The 25,612-nt window shown below is 36.4% G+C and overlaps 1 protein-coding gene across 1 annotated transcript; it reads left to right on the forward strand.

The window, feature by feature from the left end:
- The first annotated feature begins 2,292 nt into the window (after positions 1–2,292).
- On the forward strand, positions 2,293–25,268 carry LOC122894658 (intraflagellar transport protein 52 homolog). The gene is made up of 2 exons (XM_044232414.1): positions 2,293–2,504; positions 24,440–25,268. The coding sequence occupies exons 1-2, from the start codon at positions 2,293–2,295 to the stop codon at positions 25,047–25,049; spliced, it is 822 nt and encodes a 273-aa protein (XP_044088349.1). The 3' UTR covers positions 25,050–25,268.
- Positions 25,269–25,612: the final 344 nt, after the last annotated feature.

Raw genomic sequence — 25,612 nt, forward strand, 5'->3', positions numbered from 1 at the left:
AATTTCTTTTACTATGTCATCATTTTGCTTAAAATTGGCCTTTTTTAACCAACAGAGGGAAATGAATCAGGGTATCCCCAAAACACATTAACACCCACACATTATTCTACTTGTCTTTAGAATGGTATTTCTACTTTCATCTGAATATAAGCCTATAGTAGTTTTCAAGGTAAACATTATAAAGGCTTAAATTGAGAGAGGTCAAGAAATTAGTTTTTATTCTCACATGGAGTACAAGTTCTAAGACCTACTTCCAACCATTTAAGCCTCTCCTACAGAGACATGGACCCTCAACTGCTCACTTAACTCTTCTCAGTAAAGAGGAGGTGGAAACATTTGAGTTGAAAGGACTTCTACAGAAGAACTCAACACAAGGTATAGATATATCCAATGGTTGTGAATTAGGTGATTTAGGGCTAAACTCTGAGTGGTATCTGATACTAAGCCAGTGCTCAGTACTGAGTAAGGTGCTCAGTAAAGCCACTGGATAAGCAATATAGTAAATAAAGCAAAGCATTAGAATTAAGCTTTACTTCAGATTTTGTTTTCTAGGTACAGTTTTCCCAAAGACATCCTTACCATACCTTCTTGAGAAGCTGTGGTCAGCTGAGTAATGCACTCTTTTCTGCCTCATGTGCTTATTTCCTCATTCTCCCTGTCCTTAGATTATATCTCTGAATGAAGTGCTGTCCTCAAAGTTTTTCAGGCTTTGTTTGCTAAATAATCCAAATGAAGACAGTACCCAAAACAGTGTCAAAATGCATGCTTAAAGAATATATTTTGTAAATAAACTTAGAGTCTAAATTTGCACAGATACGGAAATGTGAATGATGATCTTTTGGTAAAACAATCCTTGGCAATAAAGAGCCCTAAAACTGATGTTCTAAAAACCTTCAGCATTTATGATATTGACATTTTTGGAGGATACTTCCTTATGTATAGAATGTTTATTATTTGGGATTCATCTAATGTTTCATTATGATTGGATTAAAGTCACACATATCTGACCAGAATATCAATAGTGTGACATTATGCCTATTTTAGGGCATCCTATCTAAAGCACATGATGTCAGGGGCACTTGAGTGGCTCAGTTGGTTAAACTTCTGACTCTTGTTTTTGGTTCAGGTCATGATCTCTGAGTTGTGAGGTTGAGTCCCGCATCCGGTTCTGTGCTAGGCATGGAGCCTGCTTAAGATTCTCTCTCTCCCTCTCTCCCTGCCCCCCCCCCCAGATAAATAAAATAAAGAAATAAAGAAAGTTTTTTAAAAAGTAAAAAAGAAATAAGGTACATGATGTCCATAATATCACTTCATTAGTGATATTAATTTTGATCACCTGGCCAAGTTGTTAATCCTTTTTAAAAAATGTATACCTGAATATCTGTATTTTTCTTATTTATAAAGTCATCATAGCCTGATAACATGGTAGCAGCATAGCAGGCTTCATCATTATTGCCTTATACTCCAGCCCCTCACAACTACCAAATAAAATGTAAGCACCACAGGGGCAAGGATTATTGCCTGTTGTATTCACCAAAACAAAATATTCCAAGCACATGGTACAGAGCCTAGCACATATTTACCAAATGAATAAATAGAAAGATAATTCTGATTGGTAGGATGTTGAGCAACATTTATTATAATAAAACTCCTTTTTAACAATGTTAATTCAGCAGACCATGGTTATAAGATATGAGAAAAGGACAGAAAATATATGATTGAAGATAATTTTAACCCCTCACTTTAGGTCGGATATTTGCCAAAATTATCAGTAGCAAAACTGACTGATTTAGGATACCTTGCAAATTACCCTTATCACTCTCTAGAGGTGATACTAATAGAAATGAAATGACTAAAAGTGAGAAAGAAGAGGTCCAAAAGGAAGAGAATGAATATTGTATAGATACATCTAGATTTTCCTCACCAGCCCTCAGCTGGATTATACACAGGTCTCACTTTGCATGGTTCTGACATGCATGATTTCCAGTTACCATAGTTTAGTTAAATAATCCAGTCCTATAACATCACAATTCACATTTCAGTTACCATGATTCAGTTTGGCTCAGTAATTGCATAAAGTACAAACTTTATTGCTATGTCTTCAGTCCACAAATCACCACATAAATAACACGTGCACATTGTGATCAGTGACCAATTGAATCCCTTCTTTCAAAGTCTATCAGTGATTGATCATTCTGCATCTGTTATTCATTTTATACACATACAGCAAAAGCGTGTAGTTGTGTTGCAATCTTGTCTCCCAGTGATAAATTCACATGACATTTTATAAAAATGGATAGTCAAAAGAGGGATTTGGCCAATAGTACAGCAAATAACCCAACACTGCTAGAAATGAAATTCACATTAAACATAAATAGAATTATAGAAGAAATAGCTGACAGTGGAAAGACTGTAGATGTACGGGCAGAAGAACTTTGTGAAGGAGAAGTTATCAACATAAAGAGAGTGGTTGCAACAAAAAGAGTGAAGATATCCCAGAAGAAGTATCACAAGCAAACAAAAAACAAACAAAAAACCTTCCTTAACCGAACTTTTGGAGATATTTCACAACACAAATGTCAAAGGATAAACTGTTGGAAGCTAATCCAAACTTAGGAAAAAGTATAACAATTCACTAGGGCAAACACAAGATCCTTGTTTCCTGTTGTAAGTTATACAGTGAGAAGGAGGCAAGCAGTGTTTAGGTTACTCTTGATACATTTAAAACAAAGAAATAAAAACAATTCTCAATGTTTTTGATGCCTTAAATTTCAATATACTAAGTAAATAATAGCTTTATTTTTTCATTTCTCAATACATGTATAGATAAGAGATTTTACTGTTTTGACAAAAATTTTAAAGTTTATGAAACAATCACAATATTTTCATTGATAATTATTAAGGTCATTTGGCACAGTTTCACCTTGCATGCTCAGTTTGAAAAAATGATTTTATTTATTTGAGCGAAAGAGTGAGAGAGAGAGAGCAGGAGCATGGGGAATGGGAGAGGAAGAAGCAGGCTCCCTGCTCTGTAGACAGGACACCTGACACAGAGCTTGATCCCAGGGCCCTGTTATCATGACCTGAGCCTAGGGCAGATGCTTAACTGACTGGGCCACCAAGGTGCCCCTTGTGTGTTCATTTTTGAGCTTCTGCATGAAGATTGCCTTTTTTGCATTCATGGTAAAGTGCATATTAAATGCTCAGAAATGGGGGCGCCTGGGTGGCTCAGTGGGTTAAGCCGCTGCCTTCGGCTCAGGTCATGATCTCAGGGTCCTGGGATCGAGTCCCGCATTGGGCTCTCTGCTCAGCAGGGAGCCTGCTTATCTCTCTCTCTCTGCTTGCCTCTCCATCTACTTGTGATTTCTCTCTGTCAAATAAATAAATAAAATCTTTTAAATAAATAAATAAATGCTCAGAAATGAAAAACAGACAGTCCTTACCATAGTTGATCTGAAGAAAATAAAGAACCGGCTGGCTGGAAATGATAAACTGTAGATGTTAGCCTCCCCCGGATCACTCCCACGTCTGTATCTCTACCTTGTGTTTCCAAGTAATGTCTGGGCATTCCACCAGCAAGCACCTCACATACAACACATCCAAAACAACTTCCTCCTAACCCTGCCACCTACCAAAAAGCTCCAAGCAACTTTTTTCTTATACTGGTATATCAATTAGGGTTCGTGGTTACTAACAGAGACCTGAAATAAGCTTAAACAAGATAAACATTTATTTTTCTGTAAAAATAAAACTCCAGAATTAGGCAACCCAGGGAGAACATGGTGATTCACCGATTTCAGGAATCCATCTTTTTGTTCTACAATCCTTAGCATGAAGTGTCTATCTTCAAGTTACCTCATGGTCACAAACTAGCTGCTCGTGCCGCAATCATCACATTCCAGGCAGAGAGAAAGAAGAAAAAAACGTGGTCACCCTGCTGAGTCAGTGTGTATTTAGACACATTGGATGTTCCACCCAAAGATGTCTGCCTATGTCTTATGTCATTATATCTTATTAGACATAGTAGAGACAGGAAAATGCAGTTTTTGTATGGTTTTTAGCTGGTTATGTTGCCATCTTTAATACTGTATAGGTCAATTACATAAGAAAATGGGTAGAGTGGATATTAGGTAAGCAAGTGATAGTCTTTATCAGACATCATTAATGATTCTACCATTCACCTATTCATCAAGCTGGAAAACTAGGAATTATCTGAGACTCTTTTTTTCCTCCCTCACTGACCATATCCAAGGTTAGTTTATTATACTTACCAAATTTCTTTCAAATTTGAAACTCCACTTTTTTTCTTTAAAGCTTCATTGCCTAAAATAGTGCATGATGCATTCTGTGTGTGTTTATAAATGTTTGTGGAATGCTGATTTAATAGTTGCTTTTCAGACAATGGGGGAAATTATTGCAGTGAACTTTAAAATTGGTGTCTTCAAATAATATTCAAAGAATAGTCTTATTGTATTATATAGTGTAATTCCTGGAATTCTTTAAGTCACAAAGTGTTTTTTTCCCCCAAAGGACGGTTTATTTTTTTATTTATAAGATTTTATTTATTTATTTGAGAAAGAGAAAGTGAGCAAGAGAGACCATGAGCAGGGGGAGGAGCAGAGGCAGAGGAAGAAGCAGACTCCCTGCCGAGCAGGGAGTATGACAACCTGGGCTCCATCCCAGCACCCTGGGAATCATGACCTGAGCTAAAGGCAGATACTTAAGCGACTGAACCACCCAGACACCCCACAAAATAATTTCTTACTTTTTAAGACTAGTGGGATTTGAATTGGTTGTTCAATTTCAATAGTATGAAATGCACACAAATGTACTCCCTTTTCTAGTATTTAGCTTTTCCCAATTGTGTAACTCTTAGTTGCTTCTGAAGTCTCTTGTACTGTCTCCTCTGAGGGACTTCTATGAGATGTTCCTTAGCCTGCCCATGAGCACGCATTACACCCCACATACCCCTACACACACGCACGGGCGAGCGCGCGCGCACACACACACACACACACACACACAGTGATAGCTTCAAAAATCATGTTCCATTAGCAAGTCAAAATGTCAAACATCTCAATGGCAGGTATGAAAACGAGTAAGCCTGAGCTTACTGCTGAGCCACCTGCTGAATATTCCATATGCTAGGTACTAATTTTAGGAGAAAGAAAGGAAAGTTTAAAAATGTATTCTCTTCTCACTGCTCCACAAGAGCCACCTTTCCTTTTCTTTTCGTGCAGCTGCCGCAGAAGCTTACATGAATGCAAGCAAAATGCAAGTGGCACTAGAAACAAGGCTTAATTTAAAAGAATTCACCAGTTGATTTAAACAAATAAACCTATTGGTTAAGCTTATTGTTCTGGAGAGAATGAACAGTAGGACTGGCCTTCGATTGATGGAATTCACTAGAAGAGAGCAGGGCTGACAAATTGGGATAAAATATTTGGCAGTTGTTTTTTTATCCTAGGACAGATGACCAGCTTGCTTTAAATTCATTTCCTTGGGTGGCCAGGTCTGTATCCTACCCACCCTAGCCAAGTAACATTTCCTGACTTTGACATATTTCCTCCACTTGATTAGATATTTGACAAAGCAATGTACATCATAGGAGCCCCTGGGTGGCTCAGTTGTTAAGCATTTGCCTTTGGCTCAGGTTGTGATTCCAGGGTCCAGGAATCTGCCCCACATCATGCTCCTCACTGAGCGGGAAGCCTGCTTCTCCCTCTCCCACTCCCCCTATTTGTGTTCCCTCTCTTGCTATGTCTCTCTCTCAAATAAATAAAATCATAAAGAAATATACATCACAGATCATTTTCAAAATATTATTGCTTCTTTAAATTCTGACATTCCGATATAAATGAAGACCTGTGAAAGCTCTAAACGTGCTTCGAAAATGGGTCGTTTTGACAACCTATAAATTTGACTGTTGCCTACAGTCTGTAGGACGGAACTTTATTAGTGGTCATTTTACAAATGCTATTTTACCTGTACTTGTATTTTTTTTCCTTTGTAGCTCTAAATATTTCAGTTGCTCAAATAATTTGACACAGCAACATGGAGATGGGACAGTTGGAACAAATAATTCACAGATAATTTTTGTGATTTCTTCTTATATTTGAGGTCATAGTTTCATTAAGTTGGTTTTTCAATTTAAATTTCATACACAGTTGAAGTCATCTCAACGTGAATATGATTCAATGTAATCATATTCTATGAATATGATTCAATTCAAATATTCAGAAGTTATGAAACAAGGAATTAATTAGATATACAAAGGCTAATGACTCACTTGAGAAATATTCCGGGCCTCCTGTGCTTTATATTAGAAACTGTGCTCCCGCCCCCAATGCCCATTTCCTTTTGCTATTGAGGTTCTTGTGACTGCTGTGTTTATTTACTGCTCCCCTCTTTTTTTTTTTTTTTGTCAGTGCCTCATCTTCTCCTAACATTTCTATTTATTCATTCTAAAAGCCAGAAGTTTCCACAAGTGTAACTGATCAGTTAAGAATTTTTATCCTTCGGTCTTTGTGCTAAATATAAATGTAACCCTTGGCATTTTATATTTCAATTTTGGGGCTTATTTTGGAGAATTTTCATTTTTTCAAAATTTTATTTGGAACTTAATTTTTTTCTCTATTTTTAAATCTGATTTTATGATTGCAGACAGAGGGTCTTCTTATTTTTATTTTATTTTATTTTATTTTAGAGAGGGCACGCACAGCGGGGAGGGAGAGGGACTGGGGCAGGAGGCAGGGAGAAGCAGGCTCCCTGCTTCCCTGCTGAGCAGGGAGCCCAGAGCAAGGCTGGATCCCAGGACATGAACCCAAGGCAGACCGATTAACCGTTAACCCACTGAGCCATCCAGGCACCCCCAACAGAGGGTCTTCTTAAGGGACTGCTTTTCCCCATAAAATATTCATTTTAGCAGAGCAAATAAAGATTTAAATGAAGGGAACCTCCATTGAATTTTAGCTGAGAAACACAATTTTGTAAAGCAGAGGAGTCAGCTCACTCTGCTACTTTTACCTCACTTTCTGCTGCATGGTCTTGGGCAGTTTATTTAACATCTCTGGCCCTCAGTTCTCTCATCTGTTAAATGTGGGTAATAACAATACCTGCTTCTGTGATGGCTGTAGGGATTAAAAGGGTTAGTATATACAAAGTGCTGTGACCCATTCCTGGCACATAGCGAATGTTCAAAACATTTTTGGCTAGTGTTATTTTATCCTTGTTACCTCTATACAGCTGCTTTTTCCTATCCTTTCTGCTTACTTTCTCCATCTATCCCCTTGTGAGTAAATAAGTTACTTCCAAGCATGCCAGGAAATTAAGAAGTGTGATCTGGAACTGTAGTTACAGTCTAGTCCTTACTATAAACCAAAATGTTTAAATCCCCCCGCCAAAAGAAAGTTCCACCAAGAAGACTATGTAATCAGTGACTGTTATCCTTGAGATTGTGCAGTTGACAATCCATGTAGCCGTACATGGTAGCTCTGAAGCCTACCATTCAGTCACTTTAACTTTTTTTCTTTTCCTTACTCCTTTTTTTCATATTTATGTTGATATATATACTCACCAGATGACATACACACATTAACGCTTTACACTTTGGTACACTTTGGTTCCCCTATACAAGTTTCTTTTTTTCCTTTCCAAAGGTGTTGGCATTCAGCTGGGTTTGTGAACATGTGAGCTTATGCATACCTATGTGTTAATAGTGATAGAAAAATATAAGTAGGAAAATAAAGAATAAATTAATTTGCCAGGTTTTACAATGCTCATAATTTATAAACAGGATTGCTTTTTCTTTTATGAGTTGATTACAACTGGATCAAAGCAAAGTTTTTGAATAGAACCAAAACCTGAAATTAATTGGCCGCTAAGTGATAGGGATTGATAGATTTCCTGCCACTAAATGAAAAGCATAGACAAGCTGAAATAAGCCTGACCAAATCTTTCAGTGATGTTGACATCCACTTTCTGCTGTGTGTCTGTAGACACTGCCAATGATTTGAATCAATATAACATTTTTTATTATTGTAAATAAAGTGCCTCATTTAGTTGGTTCTTTGGTTGATATGAGGGAAAAAATGTTCTCTGATGAACTACTTCAAGAAACATCCTTTGAATTTTGAATACTGTGACAGCTTTTTTCAATACAATTTATGACCAGTAATAGAGCTGCATACAGGTGGTATTGGATTTCTATGCATTCCTTACCACCATTTAAGCATCACAGATGTTTCCTTTATTCGTAATGAGTTAATCCCACTGCAATTCATGCACATGGAAAGAAGGCATCCAAAGGACTGTGTAGCTGGAGGGAGTAGAAGAAGCAAAAAGCCTTGCTAATCTACAAATTTGATAATTCACCCTCAAATAATTGAAAGTTTGATAAATTTGCATTAGAAAGGTGTGAATCAGGAATGCTGAAGTTCAACACATTCTGTTCTAAAATTGAAACAGGACTCAGATGGACTGAACCACGTTTTATGTTGTGGTCTTTTTTCAGTCTTTGGTATAGAATTTCCATACTTATAGAGGAACTGCAACTGAAAATAAGTTAAAACTGTAACTTTACCTCTTCAGAGGAATATTCTCCTGCAATGATCTCTTCCTTCTCAAAATTACCATTCAGTTCCTTTCAACAGTCTTCTTTTGAGCATTATACTATGCTATTTCTGAGAATTCAAAGATGAATAAAACATGGTGCCTATTCTTAAGTAGTTTCCTCTCAATTCAGAGCATTCAAAGAAAACCAAGGAAACAAGGTATGGGTAGAGGAAGTATGGACTAGGGTGTGGAGGGGGGACATTTGAGTCTTATTCTTTATAGTACTCCTTTTTATTAATCACTGACAAATTTGCCTTCCCATATTTTTTTTGACGACTCTTAGTTTTATCAAGCTTTTCTGTTTTTGTTTATAATAAGATATTCATCTAATAAATAGTATGGTGAAACTCTTATGTACAAGTAACTTTTTGGGTATTGTCAGTGATGCAAAGTAATTGTCCTCCAGTAGCTCCCAATCTATCAGTTAAGAAGACTGTCACAAAACACCTAACTCCAAAACAAGTCAAATGATGGCATTATAGATGGCATACAATTGGAACACCATGAAGTCAGGGTTTAGCATAACAAATCAGGTTCTTGGTGATGATTACACCATGGGTAAGCAACAGAGCTGAGATTTGAGATCAGGTCCATCTCCAAGACCAGTAGTTTTTTAAATTTGTTTTGTTTTGTTTGTTTGTTTTACTTTGAAATGCAATATGCATAACATAAAAATACTAGGACCTATCACAGAAATATGCAACATTAAAGTTGTTTTCAGCATTTCAGATAGAACTTCTACTATTATAATTTTAACCAATTGGATATTCTTCAGAGCCTTTGTCATACTCTGATTTGCATATGGCCAGAGAAAAACTTACTGATTCTTTGCACTGTAGTAGATAGAATTTAAATATATTGAAGTATATTGAAGTATACTGAATATACTGAAGTATATTGTTACTTAAGTTCCCTGAGCTTCTAAATTTGACATGTTCTAAACAATATACTGAAGTATATTGTTACTTAAGTTCCCTGAGCTTCATTTTTCTCATCTATATAAATCTTGCAAGGTTGTGGTAGAGATGAAATGAAATAGTTAATGCAAGGTCTAAGGGATAGCATTTGGCACTGGGTAGCCTCACCAGAAAGATGAGTTAGCTTGCTTTGAGTTAAGAGAAAATGTGTCTTTAAGCCAATCTGACAAGGTTTTTTAGAGTTGACAAGGACTGAGGGAGTATCTTGTTTACTTTTCTGATTGGCCAGAGTTGAGTATGGAAACTTAGTGCTTAACTCTGATATGCTCTTCTCAAGGTCCTATAGATAGATGTACACGGTAGAAGTTTATCATGTTTTGATATCCTTTCTGTGCCTGGAGAAGGGACACCCTACTTCCAAGAGCTCACTGAAGAACTGGCCTGGATTTGTGTGACCATTATCAACCTTTTATAGATTCAATAATTTGTGTTTCTTTAATCATTAGTGGTGTTAAATAACTTTTTTATTTATTGATTCCAGCTTTATTGAGATATAATTGACAATGTAACATTGTGGAAGTTTAAGATGTACAACATAGTGATTTCATTTAAGTATGTATTACAAAGTAATTAACACAGGAAGGTTAGTTAACATATCTATCACCCCATGAAGTTACAGTTTGTTTTATGGTGAGACCTTATAAAAATCTATCTACTCTCTTAGAAACTTTTAAATATGCAACCCAGTATTGTTAATTATAGTCATCATGCTGTATGATACATCATATAACTGGAAGTTTGTACCCTTAACATTCACCCATTCTCTGCCCCCACTATTACTTCTCCCTCCCTGCCCCTTGAAACCACTAATACATTCTCTGTTTCTGTGAGCTTGATTTTTTAAGATTCCACATATAACTGAAATCATGCAGTATTTGTCATTGTCTGACTTACTTCACTTAGCATAATGCTCTTAAGTTTCATCCATGTTGCTTTAAATGGTAGGATTTTCGTCTTTCTTATGGCTGAATAATATTCCAGAATTCATATGGAGCCACAAAAGACCTTAAATAGCCAAAGCAATCTTGAGAAAGAAGAACAAATCTTGAGGCATCACACTTTTTCATTTCAAACCATACTACAAAGCTATAGTAATCAAAACAGTTTATAGTACTGGGAGCGCCTATGTGGCTCAGTTGGTTAAGTGTTTGACTCTTGATTTTGGCTTGGTTGTGAGATGAAGCCCCATGTTGGGCTTCACACTGGGTGTGGAGCCTGCTTAAGATTTTTTATCCCTCTGTCCCATCCCCCACCACCATTCATACACTCTTTTTCTAAAAAACAAAAACCAAAAAAACCCAAAACAAAAGAAAAACCAGTATGAGGTATGATAACAGACAATAGACCACTGGAACAAAATCAACAGTCCAGAAATAAACCCATTCTTATAGGGCCAACTAATACTTGACAAGAGAGTGAAGAATACTCAATGGCAAAAAGAGTCTCTTTACTAAATAGTGCTGGGGAGACTGGATATTCTCAAGCAAAAGAATGAAACTGGACCCCTATCTTAGAACATTGACAAAAATTAAGTTGAAATGGATTAAAGACTTAACTATAAGATTAGAAACCAAAAAACTCCTAGAACAAAACAAAGGAAAGAAGCTCCTTTCCATAAGCCTTGGCAACAATTTATGGATATGATACCCAGTGCACAAACAGCAAAAACAAAAATTAAAAAGTGGAACTACTTGAACTAAGAAGCTTCTGTTGAACAACTTAAAGGTTTTTTGGGCATATTTTTTTTTCTGTGAATGCCTATTCTTTGACTTTTGCTTACTAGTTTGCAGAAACTCTCAATAGATTATGGAATGTAATCCTTTGTCCCATAATTATATCTTTTCTTCATAATTATATCTTTCTTATCTTTTATATATAATTCTTCAGAATTATATCTGTTGTTTTCTCTTTTAGTTAAGGTTATCTTTTCCACACCCATGTTCTAAATTTTTATGATATTTTATGATATTTGGCATATTGGGCTACATAAAAATTTAGAACATGTCAAATTTAGAAGCTCTCTATAAGTTTTATTTTCTCATGCCCTAGCATCATCGATTGAAAACAGTATCTTTTCTGTACTGAATTGCCTCTGTCGTTTGTAAAAAATCAGTCATCCATGTATGTACGTATGACTCTATTTCTGGACTCTATTCTGTTGTATTTCTTTATCATCTTTATTCTAATACCACACTGTATTGACTCCAAATAATGTATTGAAATCAGGTAGCATTAGCTGTCTAAATTTGTTCTTTTTCAAAATTGTTTTGGTTATTGTAGGCTCTTTCCATTGCCAGATAAGTTTTATAATTAGCCTTCCAAATTCTAAAAAAGACAGGAAGAGAGGGAAAGAGAGAGAGAGAGAAAGAAACAAACAAATAAAAAGAGCCTACTGAAGCTTCATTGACTCTATAGCTCAAATTGGAGAGAATTGCCCTCTTCACAATTTTGAACTTCTGAAGCACAAAGTATGTCTTCATTTATTTGGAATTTCTTTGTTTAGTTATAGCAGTGTTTCGAGTTGCCACTCGTATCTCTTGTATCTCTTGTATCTTTTGTCATATTTATTCCTAAATGTTTCATATTTTTAGTGATATTACAAATATTTTAATATTTTTATTTCCAATTATTCATTTACTAGCATATAGAAATGTGTGGACCTAGATGGTATTGTGCTAGGAGAAATAAGTCAGACTGAAAAGACAAATATCATATGATTCCACTCATAAATGAAATAGAAAAAAATAAAAAAGAATAAACAAAAAGCAGAACCAAAACAGTAATACAGGGAACAAACTGATGGTTGCCAGAGGAGGGGAGGATGGCGAGTTGGGCAAAATGGGTGAAAGGGAGAGAGACATACAGTCCTCCAGTTATGGAATGAGTAAGTCGTGGGAATAAAAAGCAGAATGTAAGGAACGGAGTCAAATGAAATTGTAATAGGGATGTCATGGAATACCCGGTAGCTATATTTGTGGTGAACATAGCACAATCTATAAACTTGTCAAATCACTAAGTTGTACACCTGAAACTATTGTAACATTGTGTGTCAACTCTACTCAAATTAAAAAATGTATGTATGTGTATATTTCTTATAGAAATCATATCATTGTCTTGCTTTTTATCTAATCTGACATTTTATGTCTTTTGATTGGGTGTATTTAGATTATTTACATTTATTTTAAGTTACAACTCTTTTTTTTAATGTAGTAGGTTTATAGTATACCTTTTACTTCTTTCTTCTACCCTCAAGTGTTATTATACTACTTCATATATAGTATAAAAATCCTTATACAATAGAATTGCTGTTGTCACACTTTTATATATATTATAAATCCCATAATACATTATTATTTTTTATTTAAATTATTATCTTTTAAAGAGATTCATAGATTAAATTTTTATGGACTTATTCAAGGAGCTATGGTTTCCATTGTTCTGTATTGCTTGTGTGGCTCTGTATTTCCATCTGGTATCTTATTTCTAATGCCTAAGGACCTTTAATATTTCTTTTATAGCACAGATGTGCTCATGAGGAATTGGAAGATATTCCATGCTCCCTGGAAAACATTCCACGAGGAATGTTTTCAGCTTTTGGATGTTTGAAAGTCTTTAGCCTTTTTTGAAAGATATTTTTGTTAGGTATAAAATTAGATATTGATAGTTTTTCCTTTTACTATTTTAATAATGTTACATCACTGTCTTTTCTATTGCATTGTTTCTGAAAAGAAACCTGCTGTTATCCTCACCTGTGCTCCTTTCCACGTAATATGTCTTTTTTTCTCCTCCTTCTTTTTGTATTTTCTCCTTTTTACTGGTTTTGAGTAATTTAATTGTCATGTGTCTTGATGTAATTTCTTTCACATTTATTTTTTTTAAGTCTTCAAGACTCTCTCTATTTTTAAAAAAAAACATTTTATAATTTTTTTAAAATAGGCTCTACACCCAGCATGGAGCTAGAACTCATACTCCAAGATTAAGAGTTGCATGCTCTCTGATAGAACCAGCAAGGCATCCCTCATGTTTCCTTTCTTTTTTTAAAAAATTATTTATTTATGTATTTATTTTTTACATTAAAAACATTTTTATTAGCATATAATGTATTATTAGCCCCAGGGGTACAGGTTTGTGCATTGCCAGGTTTACACACTTCACAGCACTCACCATAGCACATACCTTCTCCAATGTCCATAACCCAGCCACCTTCCCCTAACCCCTCCCCCTGGCAACCCTCAGTTTGTGTTGTGAGATTAAGTGTCTCTTATGGTTTCTATGGACTCTGAAAAACAATCTGAGGGTTTTGAAGGGGCAGGGGGTGGGAGTTTGGGGGAGCCAGGTGGTGGGTATTAAGGAGGGCATGTATTGCATGGAGCACTGGGTGTGGTGCAAAAACAATGAATTCTGTTATGCTGAAAAGAAAAAAAAGGAAATAAACTTAAAAAAGTACAAAAAAAAAAGGTCTCTTATGGTTTGTCTCCCTCCCAATTCCATCTTGTTTCATTTATTCTTTTCCTACCCGCCAAACCTCCCCATGTTGCCTCTCAACTTCCCCACATCAGGGAGATCATATGATAATTGTCTTTCTCTGATTGACTTATTTCGCTAAGCATAACACCCTCTAGGTTCATCCATATCGTCGCAAACGTCAAGATTTCTTTTGATGACTACATAGTATTCCATTGTATATATATACCACATCTTTATCCATTTATCTGTTGATGGACATTTAGGTTCTTTTCATAGTTTGGCTATTGGGGACATTGCTGCTACAACCATTCGGTTGCATGTGCCCCTTTGGATCACTACATTTGTATCTTTAGGATAAATACCCAGTAGTGCAATTGCTGGGTCATAGAGTAGCTCTATTTTCAACTTTTTGAGGAATCTCCCTGCTGTTTTCCAGAGTGGTTGCACCAGCTTGCATTACCCCTCATGTTTCTTATATTGGGATTGGTTAAGCTTCTTTAATATTTGGGTTTATGATTTTCATCAGTTTTGAAATATTTTGACTTTTATTTCTTCAAATATTCTTCTGTCACCTTCTCTTTTTTAAAAGGATTCTAATTACACATGTATTAGGCCCTTGACATTATCCTATAGGTCCCTTATGCTCTGCTAATTTTTTTTTTAAGATTTTATTTATTTGTCAGAGAGAGAGAGAGGGAGAGAGAGCGAGCACAGGCAGAGAGAATGGCAGGCAGAGACAGAGGGAGAAGCAGGCTCCCTGCCGAGCAAGGACCCCGATGTGGTACTCGATCCCAGGATGCTGGGATCATGGCCTGAGCCGAAGGCAGCTGCCCAACCAACTGAGCCACCCAGGCATCCCTTCTCTGCTAATTTTTTAATTTATCTTTTTTTTTCAAGGTTTTATTTAAATTCCATCTAGTTAACATATTAGTTTCAGGTGTAGAATTTAATGATTTCATCACTTTCATATAACACCCAGTACTCTCACATCAAGTGTCCTCTTTAATATCCATCACCTTTTTAACCCATCTACCCCTCCAGTCCCCCATCTCTCCTCTACATGGTTAGTAGAGTTTGTTCTCTATAGTTCAGAGTCTGTCTTTGCCTCTCCCCCACCACGTTAATTTGTTTTGTTTCTTAAAGTCTACATATGAGTGAAATCACATGGTATTTGTCTTTTTCTGACTCACTTATTTTACTTAGCATGATACTCTGTAGCTCCATCCCTGTCATTGCATTTGGGAAGATCTCATTTGTTTTATATCTGAGTAATATTCCATTGTATATATAAACCATATCTTGTTTATCCATTCATCAGTTGATGAACATTGGGCTCTTTCCATAATTTGGCTATTGTTGACAATGCTGTTATAAACATTGGGGTGCATGCATTCCTTTGAATCAGTATTTTTGCCACCTTTGGGTAAATATCTACTGGTGTAATTGCTGGATGGTATAATAGTTCTATTTTTAACTTTTTGAGGAAACTTCATATTGTTTTCCAGAGTGGCAGCACCAGTTTGCGTTCCCACCAACAGCATAAGAGGGTTCCCCTTTTTCTGGTTCCTTGCCAACACCTGTTGTTTCCTGTGTTAATTTTAGCCATTCTGACTGGTTTAAGGTGGTATCTCATTGTAGTTTAGATTTGTATTTTCCTGATTCTGGGTGATGCTGAGCATCTTTTCAGCTATCTGTTTTATATCTGTATGCTTTAAAATATCTGTACATATCTTCTGCCCATTTTTTTTTTAAAGATTTTATTTATTTGACAGACAGAGATCACAAGTAGGCAGAGAGGCAGGCAGAGAGAGAGGAGGAAGCAGGCACCCCACAGAGCAGAGAGCCCGATGCGGGGCTCTATCCCAGGACGCCGGGATCATGACCTGAGCCAAAGGCAGAGGCTTGAACCCACTGAGCCACCCAGGCGCCCCCTTCTGCCCATTTTTTGACTGAATTATTTGTTTTTTGGGTGTTGAGTTGTATTAGTACTTTATGGATTTTGGGTACTAACCCTTTATCAGATATGCCATTTGCAAACATCTCCCATTCTGTAGGTTGCCTTTTAGTTTGGTTGATTGTTTCCTTTGTTGTATAGAAGCTTTTTATTTTGATGAAGTCCCAAGTTTGTTTTTACTTTGTTTCCCTTGCTAAAATTATCTTTTTATGTTTAGTCTTGGGTAGTTTCCATTGCAATAACTTTAAGTTCACTAATTTTTTTCTCCTATAATTTCAAATCTATTGTTAATACCACTTAGTGTATTTTTTATTTCATGTATTACAGTTTTCATCTCTACAATTTTTGGTGGGTCTTTTTCATATCATCTATATCTACTGAATACTGAACATGTGGCACATGGTTTTAATGCCTTTGTCTACTAATTCCTTCATCTCTCTCAGTTCTGTGTTGGTTTTGATTGATTGAATTTTCATGTTGTTATGGACTGGTTTTTTTCCCCTACTGTACTTCATGTCTGACAAGTTTTGATTGGAGTCCGGACATTGTGAATTTTGCTGTAACTGGATGCTGGAAGTTTTTATATTCCTATAAATATTCTTAAATTTTGTCCTTGGACACAGTTAAGTAACTGGAATAATTTGATACTTTCTAGTCTTAATTTTAAGTTTTTTTGGCAAATTGAAGTAGTGCTTAATGTATAGCTAACTATTCCCTACTTCAGAGGTATGGTTCTCCATATACTTCACTCAATGCCTTCAATTTATTAGGTTTTCCAGTATAGTTGGTGGGATGGTGCACTATGTACTCTTTTGTGTGTCTTTCTCTACTCAATATTTTATCTATAAGATTTATCTATGTTGTTCCACGTATCAGTAGTTTGGTTTTTATTGATATTTAGCATTCTCATACATCAATAAAATATCACTAATTAATTTTATCATTGCTGAACAGTTAGGTTGTTTGGGATTATCATGAATAAAACTGTTATGAACATTCATATACAGAATAGGTGCTCTGACAGATGTGTGTTCAAGATGTTGTGGCATCAAAATGGATGTTTTTGGGAAGGTGAAGCTTGAGCTGAGTTTTTAGGGGAGTAAGAAATGATTAGATGTAAAAGCAAATGAAAAGATCTTAGACAAAAGGAAGATTCATAGAGAATGGGAAGAGAATTGGCAAGAAATTATAGAGAAATTGGGCAGAGAGGAGACCAAAGTAATAGGCAGACATTGCCATGATAAACTAAAAGGTCCAAACTTTACCCTGAAGAATTTCAAATATGTATTGACATAATCAGGTCTTTTTTTCTTTTTAAAGAAAAGTATTTCTTTTTTTTAAAATAAGATTTTATTTTTAAGTAATCTCTATACCTAGTATGGACCTTGAATTTATAATCCTGAGATTTAATGGGGCACATGCTCTACCAACGGAACCAGCTAGGCACCTCTGAGGGAAAGGATTTCTGATCACACTGCAGAGAAAGGATTGGATGAGGGTGAGACTAGAGTTTGGGAGGTTGTTGGGAGGTTATTGCAGAAATTCAGTTCAGAAATAATAAGGCTTAAACTAAAGCCATGATTGTGGGAACAGTAAAGAAAGGAAATATTTGAGAAATTTTGAAGAGGTAAATTCCTGTGGAGGGAGAGGAAAGAATCAAAAGTGTTTAAATTGGGAAATAAGTCAAGCAGAGAGAGTCAATTATCATATGGTTTCACTTACTTGTGGAGCATAAGGGATAACATGGAAGACATTCGGAGATGGAGAAGTGAGTTGGGGGAAATCGGAGGGGGAGACAAATCATGAGAGACTATGGACTCAGAAACAAACTGAGGGTTTTGGGGTGAGGGGTGAGAGGTAGGGTGAGTTTGGTGGTGGGTATTAAGGAAGGCACATATTGCATGGAGCATTGGGTGTGTTGCATAAACAATGAATTTTGGAACACTGAAAAAGAACTAAATTTTTTTAAAGTGTTTGAATTGACATGAATTTTCATTCACAAAATTTTGAAAAGGAGGAGGAACAATTTTTAGGAAAATTTGGTGAATCGCAAAAAGTAAATGCAAAAAATGAAGACTTTTTTTTTTTTTTAAAGTGAAGACATTTAAAAATAGGTGTTGAGGAGGGCTTGCCATGCCAGATAGCGAAATATTGGGTTATGAAGCTGCAACAGTGAAGTCACCATGACACTCTACCAAAAAAGATTTGAATTTGAAATTCATGTGTGATAAAGATACCACAAACAATATTAAAGAATAGAAAACAAACTGGGGAGAAAATATTTCAAAATATGTATCAGAAAAAGGTAACTATAGTATATCAATAATTACTTCAGATAAACAAGAAAAATACTTAAAAAATAGGAAAATAAGGGGCACCTGAGTGGTGCAATTGGTTAAGCATCTGATTTTGGGTTTTGGCTCAGGTCATCCTGAGACTGAGCTCCATGTCCAGCTCTGTCTGAGCTCAGTGAGGAGTCTGCTTGAGATGCTCCCTCCCTGTCCTTCTGCCCCTCCCACTCATGCTCTCTCTCTCTTTCTCAAATAAATATTTAAAAAAAGAAAAGAGAAAAATAGGTAAGGATCTAAAGGGGCAATTTACAAATAAGATGAAAATGGCCAATGAATGTAGAGAATTGTTAAGCCACCGGCTAAGAGATTATGCCAAAAATTCAAATAATAGGGGCACCTGGGTGGCTCAGTTGTTAAGTGTCTGCCTTTGGCTCAGGTCATGATCCCAGGGTCCTGGGACGGACCCCTGCATTGGGCTCCCTGCTCAGCGGGAACCCTGCTTCTCCCTCTCCTACTCCCCCTGCTAGTATTCTCTCTCTCACTGTCTCTCTCTCTTTGTGTCAAACAAATAAATAAGTGATCTTCAAAAATAAAATAAAATTTAAGTAATATAATTTTACCATCTCAGTGTAGAAAAAGGTAAAAATATTTAAGGTATCAAATCCTGGCTTGAGAATAAGAAAACATTCACATATTATAAATTGGTGCACTCTTTTGGAAAGCAATTTGGCATGTATTTTTTGACCTTGAATCTGTTAGAGGACCTTATTTCTCAGAAATATTTGCATTACAAAACAAAAATATACTTCCAAGGGTAGTCATTTTAGTTGTGCTTATAATAGTGAAAAATTGAAACCATTTAATTAGGGGTTTCATAAATTGTTACATCCATACCATGGAATACTATTCATATATATTTTTTAAAAGAAGCAGCTCTATATGTACAAAGAATAAAAAGATATTTACAATATGCTGTTGGACGAAAAGGTCAAGTTTCAGGAAAAATGGTAGGTATGATGACAGTTCTAAAAATAAACTTTTATTTTTTATTTTTATTGTTTTTTAAAAAATGTCTTTATTTGAAAGAGAGCATGTGAGAGAGCACAAGCTGGGGAAGTGGCAGAGGGTCAGAAAGAAGCAGGCTCCCTGCTGAGCAGGAAGCCTGATGTGGGCTCAATCCCAGGACCCTGGGATTATGACCTGAGCCAAAGGCAGACACTTAACTGAGCCACCCAGGTGCCCCCAAAATAACCAGTTATTAAATATATATATTGGGGACTGGGTCATTAACTACAGATCCAGCAAAGAACAAGGTAGACAAAGTCCCTGAAATTGTGGAGGGTTTTTTTTTTTTTTTTTTTTAAAGATTTTTTAAAAACTTATTTGACAGACAGATCACAAGTAGGCAGAGGAGGCAGGCAGGGAGGGTGAGGAAGAAGCAAGCTCTCTGTGGAGCAGAGAGCCAGGTGTAGGGCTTGATCCCAGGACCCTGGGATCATGACTCGAGCCAAAGGCAGAGGCTTTAACCCACTGAGCCACACAGGCGCCCCAATTGTAGAGTTAAAAAAAAATGTTAACACTGATTACCATGGGGAATGAGACAGTGGTATTGGGGGTGTGATAGGGAGAATGGTTACTTTTTATATATTTTGATGTTAAATTTTTTTTAAGAAGTTGTAAGACTCATTTATTTGTTTGTTTGTATTTAAAGATTTTATTGGGGCGCCTGGGTGGCTCAGTGGGTTAAGCTGCTGCCTTCGGCTCAGGTCATGATCTCAGGGTCCTGGGATCGAGTCCCGCATCGGGCTCTCTGCTCAGCAGGGAGCCTGCTTCCTCCTCTCTCTCTCTCTGCCTGCCTCTCTGCCTATTTGTGATCTCTCTCTGTCAAATAAATAAATAAAATTAAAAAAAAAAGATTTTATTTATTTATTTGACAGAGAGAGAAAGAGAGATCACAAGTAGGCAGAGAGGCAGGCAGAGAGAGAGAGAAGAGGAAGCAGGCTCCCTGCTGAGCAGAGAGCCCAATGTGGGGCTCTATCATGGGACCCTGAGATCATGACCTGAGCTAAATAAAGGCAGAGGCCCAACCCACTGAGCCACCCAGGCTCCCCTTAATTTTTTTAAGTGTTTTTTTGCCCCAAGAACTACTAATTTTCTTTTATTTATTTATTTGTTTGTTTGTTTATTTCACAGAGATCACAAGTAGGCAGAGAGGCAGGCAGAGAGAGGGGGTGGGAAGCAGGCTCCCTGCTGACCAGAGAGACAGATGCAGGGCTGGATCCCAGGACCCTGAGATCATGGCCTTAGCTGAAGGCAGAGGCTTAACCCACTGAGCCACCCAGGCACTCTTGATGTTTAATTTTTGTCAAAAAGCAGCTTTTGCTTTTATAACTTCAAAACTAAGTTTTAAGAGAAAAAGTTACATGATTTTAAACTGTATTTCCAAATATTTAAAACTAAATAATGTTTTTAAGAGTGTGAACAAATGGGTGCTCTCATACTCTCCTGGGGAGAGTATGTATTTGCTCAAATATTTTGTAGAGTAATTTGGTAATGTATATATATATATATATATATATATATATATACATATATTTAACCTTAGAATGTTTGCTTTGATAAAAAAAATTCTACTACTTGGAATTTATCTTAAGGAAAATTAAAAACAGCTATTCATTGCAGCTTTCTTTATAATAGTATAAAATCAGCAACAACATAAATCCCCTTCAACATGGGATTTCTTAATTAAATCATGGTACATACATAAAATTTTAAATGGCTATTGGCATCATATTAGTTGCTACTCTAATGGTCATCACTTTCCTCTTCTCCCTTCTTAACAGGATTGCCATTTTATTTCACATATTGAGGAAATATGCTTAGGGAAGGTGGGCGTAGTCTGAGGAGTGACTTGTGAAGACAGTGGTGGTCCTATTTCTATGTGGTAGTTTAGAGATCAACAAATGAGCTATTCCAGGTCAGTGAGACACTGAAGTTGTTCTTCTTAGAGCTTTTGGGAAGGTTTTTCATTCTGATGATAATACATACAGGAGGAGAAAACCCTGCCCATTTGTTTTTATCTTTGTTCTTATCTGAGAATATAAGAATGTGGTGCTTGGAGCCATGTAGGTATCTTTTGACTCTGAGAGAAGGCTGTGAGAATCATAGCAATGCCAATCCAAAGATTTGCATTGTTGAGATAGCTTTAAAACTATCCAATTCAAGACTTTTTAATTGTTTAATTTTCTTTTGGTTGGACATCCTGTTATTCACCAGTGAAATTTCTCTGCCTGATTAAACTTTATAATAGTGAAAAGGGCTCCAGCTCTGGAGTTAAACTTCTCAAGTTCAAATCTTGGGTAGCTCTTACCAGGGCTATGCCACTATTAGACCATGGACTATTTACTTAAATTGTCAAAGCCTTAGTTTTCTCAACTGTAAAATAAGGATAATAATATAGTTTCTATCTTATAAGGTTGTAGTGTGAAGGTTTAATATATTTAAAGAGTTTACCACAGTACCCTCAGTAAAATCTCAATGAATATTGGCTATTGATAATTAAAGTAATAATAATAATCTATACTAATATGAAAGAATATACATTATATTAAGGGATAAAAGGACCTTTATATATGGTAGATACCATTTTGTGAAAATAAATATATATTCCTAGAAAAAGCCTGGTAGTATATACTGATTAAAATGTTAATAATAATTATTATCATCTTTGGGTATTAGGATTACTGGCAATTTTAATTCTTTCCTTTATATATTTTCCTTAATGCTCTAGAATTGTTTTACTTTGCTCAAATAAATACATTCTCTCTTATATATTTTTACAACATTTTTTTACAACTTCTTTTTTCTTATATATTTTTAAAAGCTAGTTTAATTTGGCAAGAAGTAGGAAGAAGCAAAAAGCGTGGAAGACCTGCAGATATTTGGAGGAAGGAGTTGCAGAAGCCAAGGGAGAAACTGATATTAAGAAGGGAGTAGTCAACATTATTGAATGCTTCTGAGGAGTGGCCAGTTAGTTGAACACTGAAAGGAGTTCATGGAATTTCACATTATCAGGTCACCTTAGAGAAAAGTCATGTCAATTAAGAAATCAGTGTATTGGAAATAAGAGAGAAATGCTGAATTAAGAAGTGGGTTGAGAAGTGAGTAAAGTGAAGGTAAATGTATATTAATATTTCAATAAACTTGACTGTGAAGAAGAGAGATAGGGGAGTGTTTTGGAAAAAAACAGCAGAGACTTAAGCTACAAAACATAAGGAAGCATCACTAGGGAGGCAGAAGATGATGGTATCCAACTATATTTGTATGGGGAAAAAAATCTCCAAATGAGAATTCCACATTTCACCCAGTGGTGAGTTTTTCTGCTCTCTTGCTTGTGTATTTAGATGAACAAATTTTATTTATTTATTTAAAAATATATTTATTTATTTGACAGAGAGAGATCACAAGTAGGCAGAGAGGTAGGCAGAGAGAGAGAGAGAGAGAGAAGCTGGCTCCCTGCTGAGCAGAGAGCCCAATGTGGGGCTGGATCCCAGGACCCTGAGATTGTGACCTGAGACGAAGCAGGGTCTCAATCCACTGAGCCACCCAGGTGCCCTGGATGAACAAAATTTAATAATTTTAATAATAAAATAAATCTTTCCCATTATTGTTAATGATTTAGTCTTATAGACATAATTTCTGACTTCAAGTTCAAAGAGATGTTCTCCTGTAACTAAATATGTTAAAGTTTGGATTTAATATTTAAGTCCATAATCCATCTGGAATTGATTTTGTTTGGTATGAGGTAGAGACTCAATGTAGTTTTAAAAATTTGCATAGCCAGTTATCCCAGCCTGATTGTCTTTATCCACTGGTATTCAGTGTCATGGTATGTGAGTCATGTAAATAGTATATAGGAGCCCACTCATAGTGATTTGTGAAAACTCATTATTAGTATCTCTCCCAATTCTGAACTCAGTGAAGTCATACTGGCAGCTTGAAATTAGCCAAGACTGTAGCATTTACACCATGGAAATCAAACAACTGTAAACCAAGACTATTTGGACTGGAGAGCTGAATTACTTGTGATGAATTGCTTTTTAAAGATGAATTCTAGGGGCACCTGGGTGGCTCAGTCAGTAAAACATCTGTCTTCAGTTGTCTTCAGCTGGGGTCACGATTCCAGGATCCTGGGATCAAGTCCCGGGTGCCCCACTTGATCCTGGGATCAAGTCCCAGGTGGGGCACCCTGCTCAGCTGGGAGTCTGCTTCTCTCTCTCCCTCTACATGCCTTGCACCCCCTGCTCTTGTTCTCTCTCAAATAAAGAAATAAAATCTGAAACAACAAATGATTCTAGGTTTACTTTGCTAATACCTTATTTTTAAAATTTATTTTTCTAAAGATTTTATTTATATTTATTTGTCAGAGAGAGAGAGAGAGAGAGCGAGGAAGAGCACAAGGATGGGGAGTGGCAGGCAGAGGGAGAAGCAGGTTCCTTCTGAACTGAGCAGGGAGCTTGGTGGGGGACTTGATCCCAGAATCACGGGATCGTGTTTCCAAATGAAGGCAGACGCTTAACCGACTGAGCCAACCCAAGCATCCCTTTCTAAAATTTATTTAAAGATTTTATTTTTAAGCAATCTCCACACCCAATAGAGGGCTCAAACCCGTAACCTTGAGATCAAGAATTGCATGGTATACCAAGTGAGCCAGCCAGGTGTCCCAGGATTAGTAAAATTTTATGATTATTGCATCTACATGAGTGAGATTGATCTGAAATTTTCTTTCTTGTAATGCCTTTGCTTGAATTTGGCATCAAAATTATGCTAATATTATAATTGAGTTGGGGAGTCCTTACTTTCTTTGCATTCTCTGGAAAAGTTTGATTAAAGTTCAAATTAACTCTTCCCAGTAGAACTCGCAGGTGAAATCATTTGGACCTAATGTATAAGGTATTGTATGTTTTGTGTGTGTGTGTGTGTGTGTGTGTGTGTGTGCACTGTCTGAGAAGATTTAAGATACTCAAGATACGGCAGGTCCCCGCCCCAGGGCGCCTGCCTGGCGCGCCGCCCCGCACCACCGTTGCTAAGAGGCCTTGGATACCTGGCCGCGGGATGCTGGGCGGTATCAGGTGAAGATGGTGGTCACTGGGCCCCACTGGAGACATTCATTTAAACCAGATTGATGCCGAGGACCCAGAGATTTCCGACTACATGATGCTGCCGGACACAGCCACCCTGTCAGAGCGGCTTCGAGTGTGTCTCCAGGAGGGCGATGAGAACCCAAGAGACTTTACTACCCTCTTCGACCTGTCTATTTACCAGCTGGATACCACCTCCCTCCCCAAGGTCATCAAGGCCCATGAACAGCTAAATGTGAAACATGAACCTCTCCAGCTCATCCAGCCTCAGTTTGAGACACCACTGCCGGCCCTTCAGCCAGGGGTTTTCCCTCCCAGTTTCGGGGAATTACCACCTCCTCCGCTGGAGCTATTTGACTTAGATGAGACGTTCTCTTCTGAGAAGGCCCGCCTTGCTCAGATTACAAATAAGTGTACTGAAGAAGACCTGGAATTCTATGTCAGAAAGTGTGGTGACATTCTTGGAGTAACTAGTAAACTACCAAAGGACCAACAAGATGCCAAACACATCCTTGAGCACATCTTCTTCCAAGTGGTGGAGTTCAAGAAATTGAACCAGGAACATGACATTGATACAAGTGAACCAGCATTCCAGAACAATTGCTGAGGATCATGCCTCTTGAAGCATCTTCTGCCTCCTGATTTTCTTTTTAAACTATTTTTGAATTCCTCTTCAACTCTTTATCAAAATTGTCTATATACTCTTTACCCAGTGAGTTGTAGGTCTGCATCTCCTGTGGTGCCCAGATAGGTATTTCTAACAAGATCGTTATGTAAGATACATTCCATTTTTAAAATTAAATCTGACTGAATCTTTACTTTAAAAAAAAAAAAAAAGATACTCAAGATACTTAATTTCTATATTGATTGTAAAATCATTTGGGTTTTTTAAATTTTTATTTAATTTTTTCTATTTTTTTCCTTGAGTATGATTTCTAAAAACTTGTCCTCTTTGCTCAAACTTATTGGCATAAATATATTCTTAATATTCCTATTTTCTAATTTATGTGTAGTTACATTCCCTTATATTTATAATTTTTAAACTTGTGTCTCCCTTTTTTCTGATCAATCTTGCCAGAAGTTTTATAACTTTATTATAAAAATTTATTTATTATTATTTATAATAATAAATAATATTATTAAATTTATTTAATAAATATTAAATTATTT

Source organism: Neovison vison, chromosome 13 (assembly GCF_020171115.1).
Source record: "Neovison vison isolate M4711 chromosome 13, ASM_NN_V1, whole genome shotgun sequence".
Lineage (NCBI taxonomy): Eukaryota > Metazoa > Chordata > Mammalia > Carnivora > Mustelidae > Neogale > Neogale vison.

Excerpts from the sequence above, each read along its gene's own strand:
- LOC122894658 (XM_044232414.1), top strand. The coding sequence starts at position 2,293 with ATGGATAGTCAAAAGAGGGATTTGGCCAATAGTACAGCAAATAACCCA. Across the intron at positions 2,505-24,439 it reads GTGAAGATATCCCAGAAGAA|ATGGTGGTCACTGGGCCCCA; the intron begins GTATCACAAGCA and ends TATCAGGTGAAG.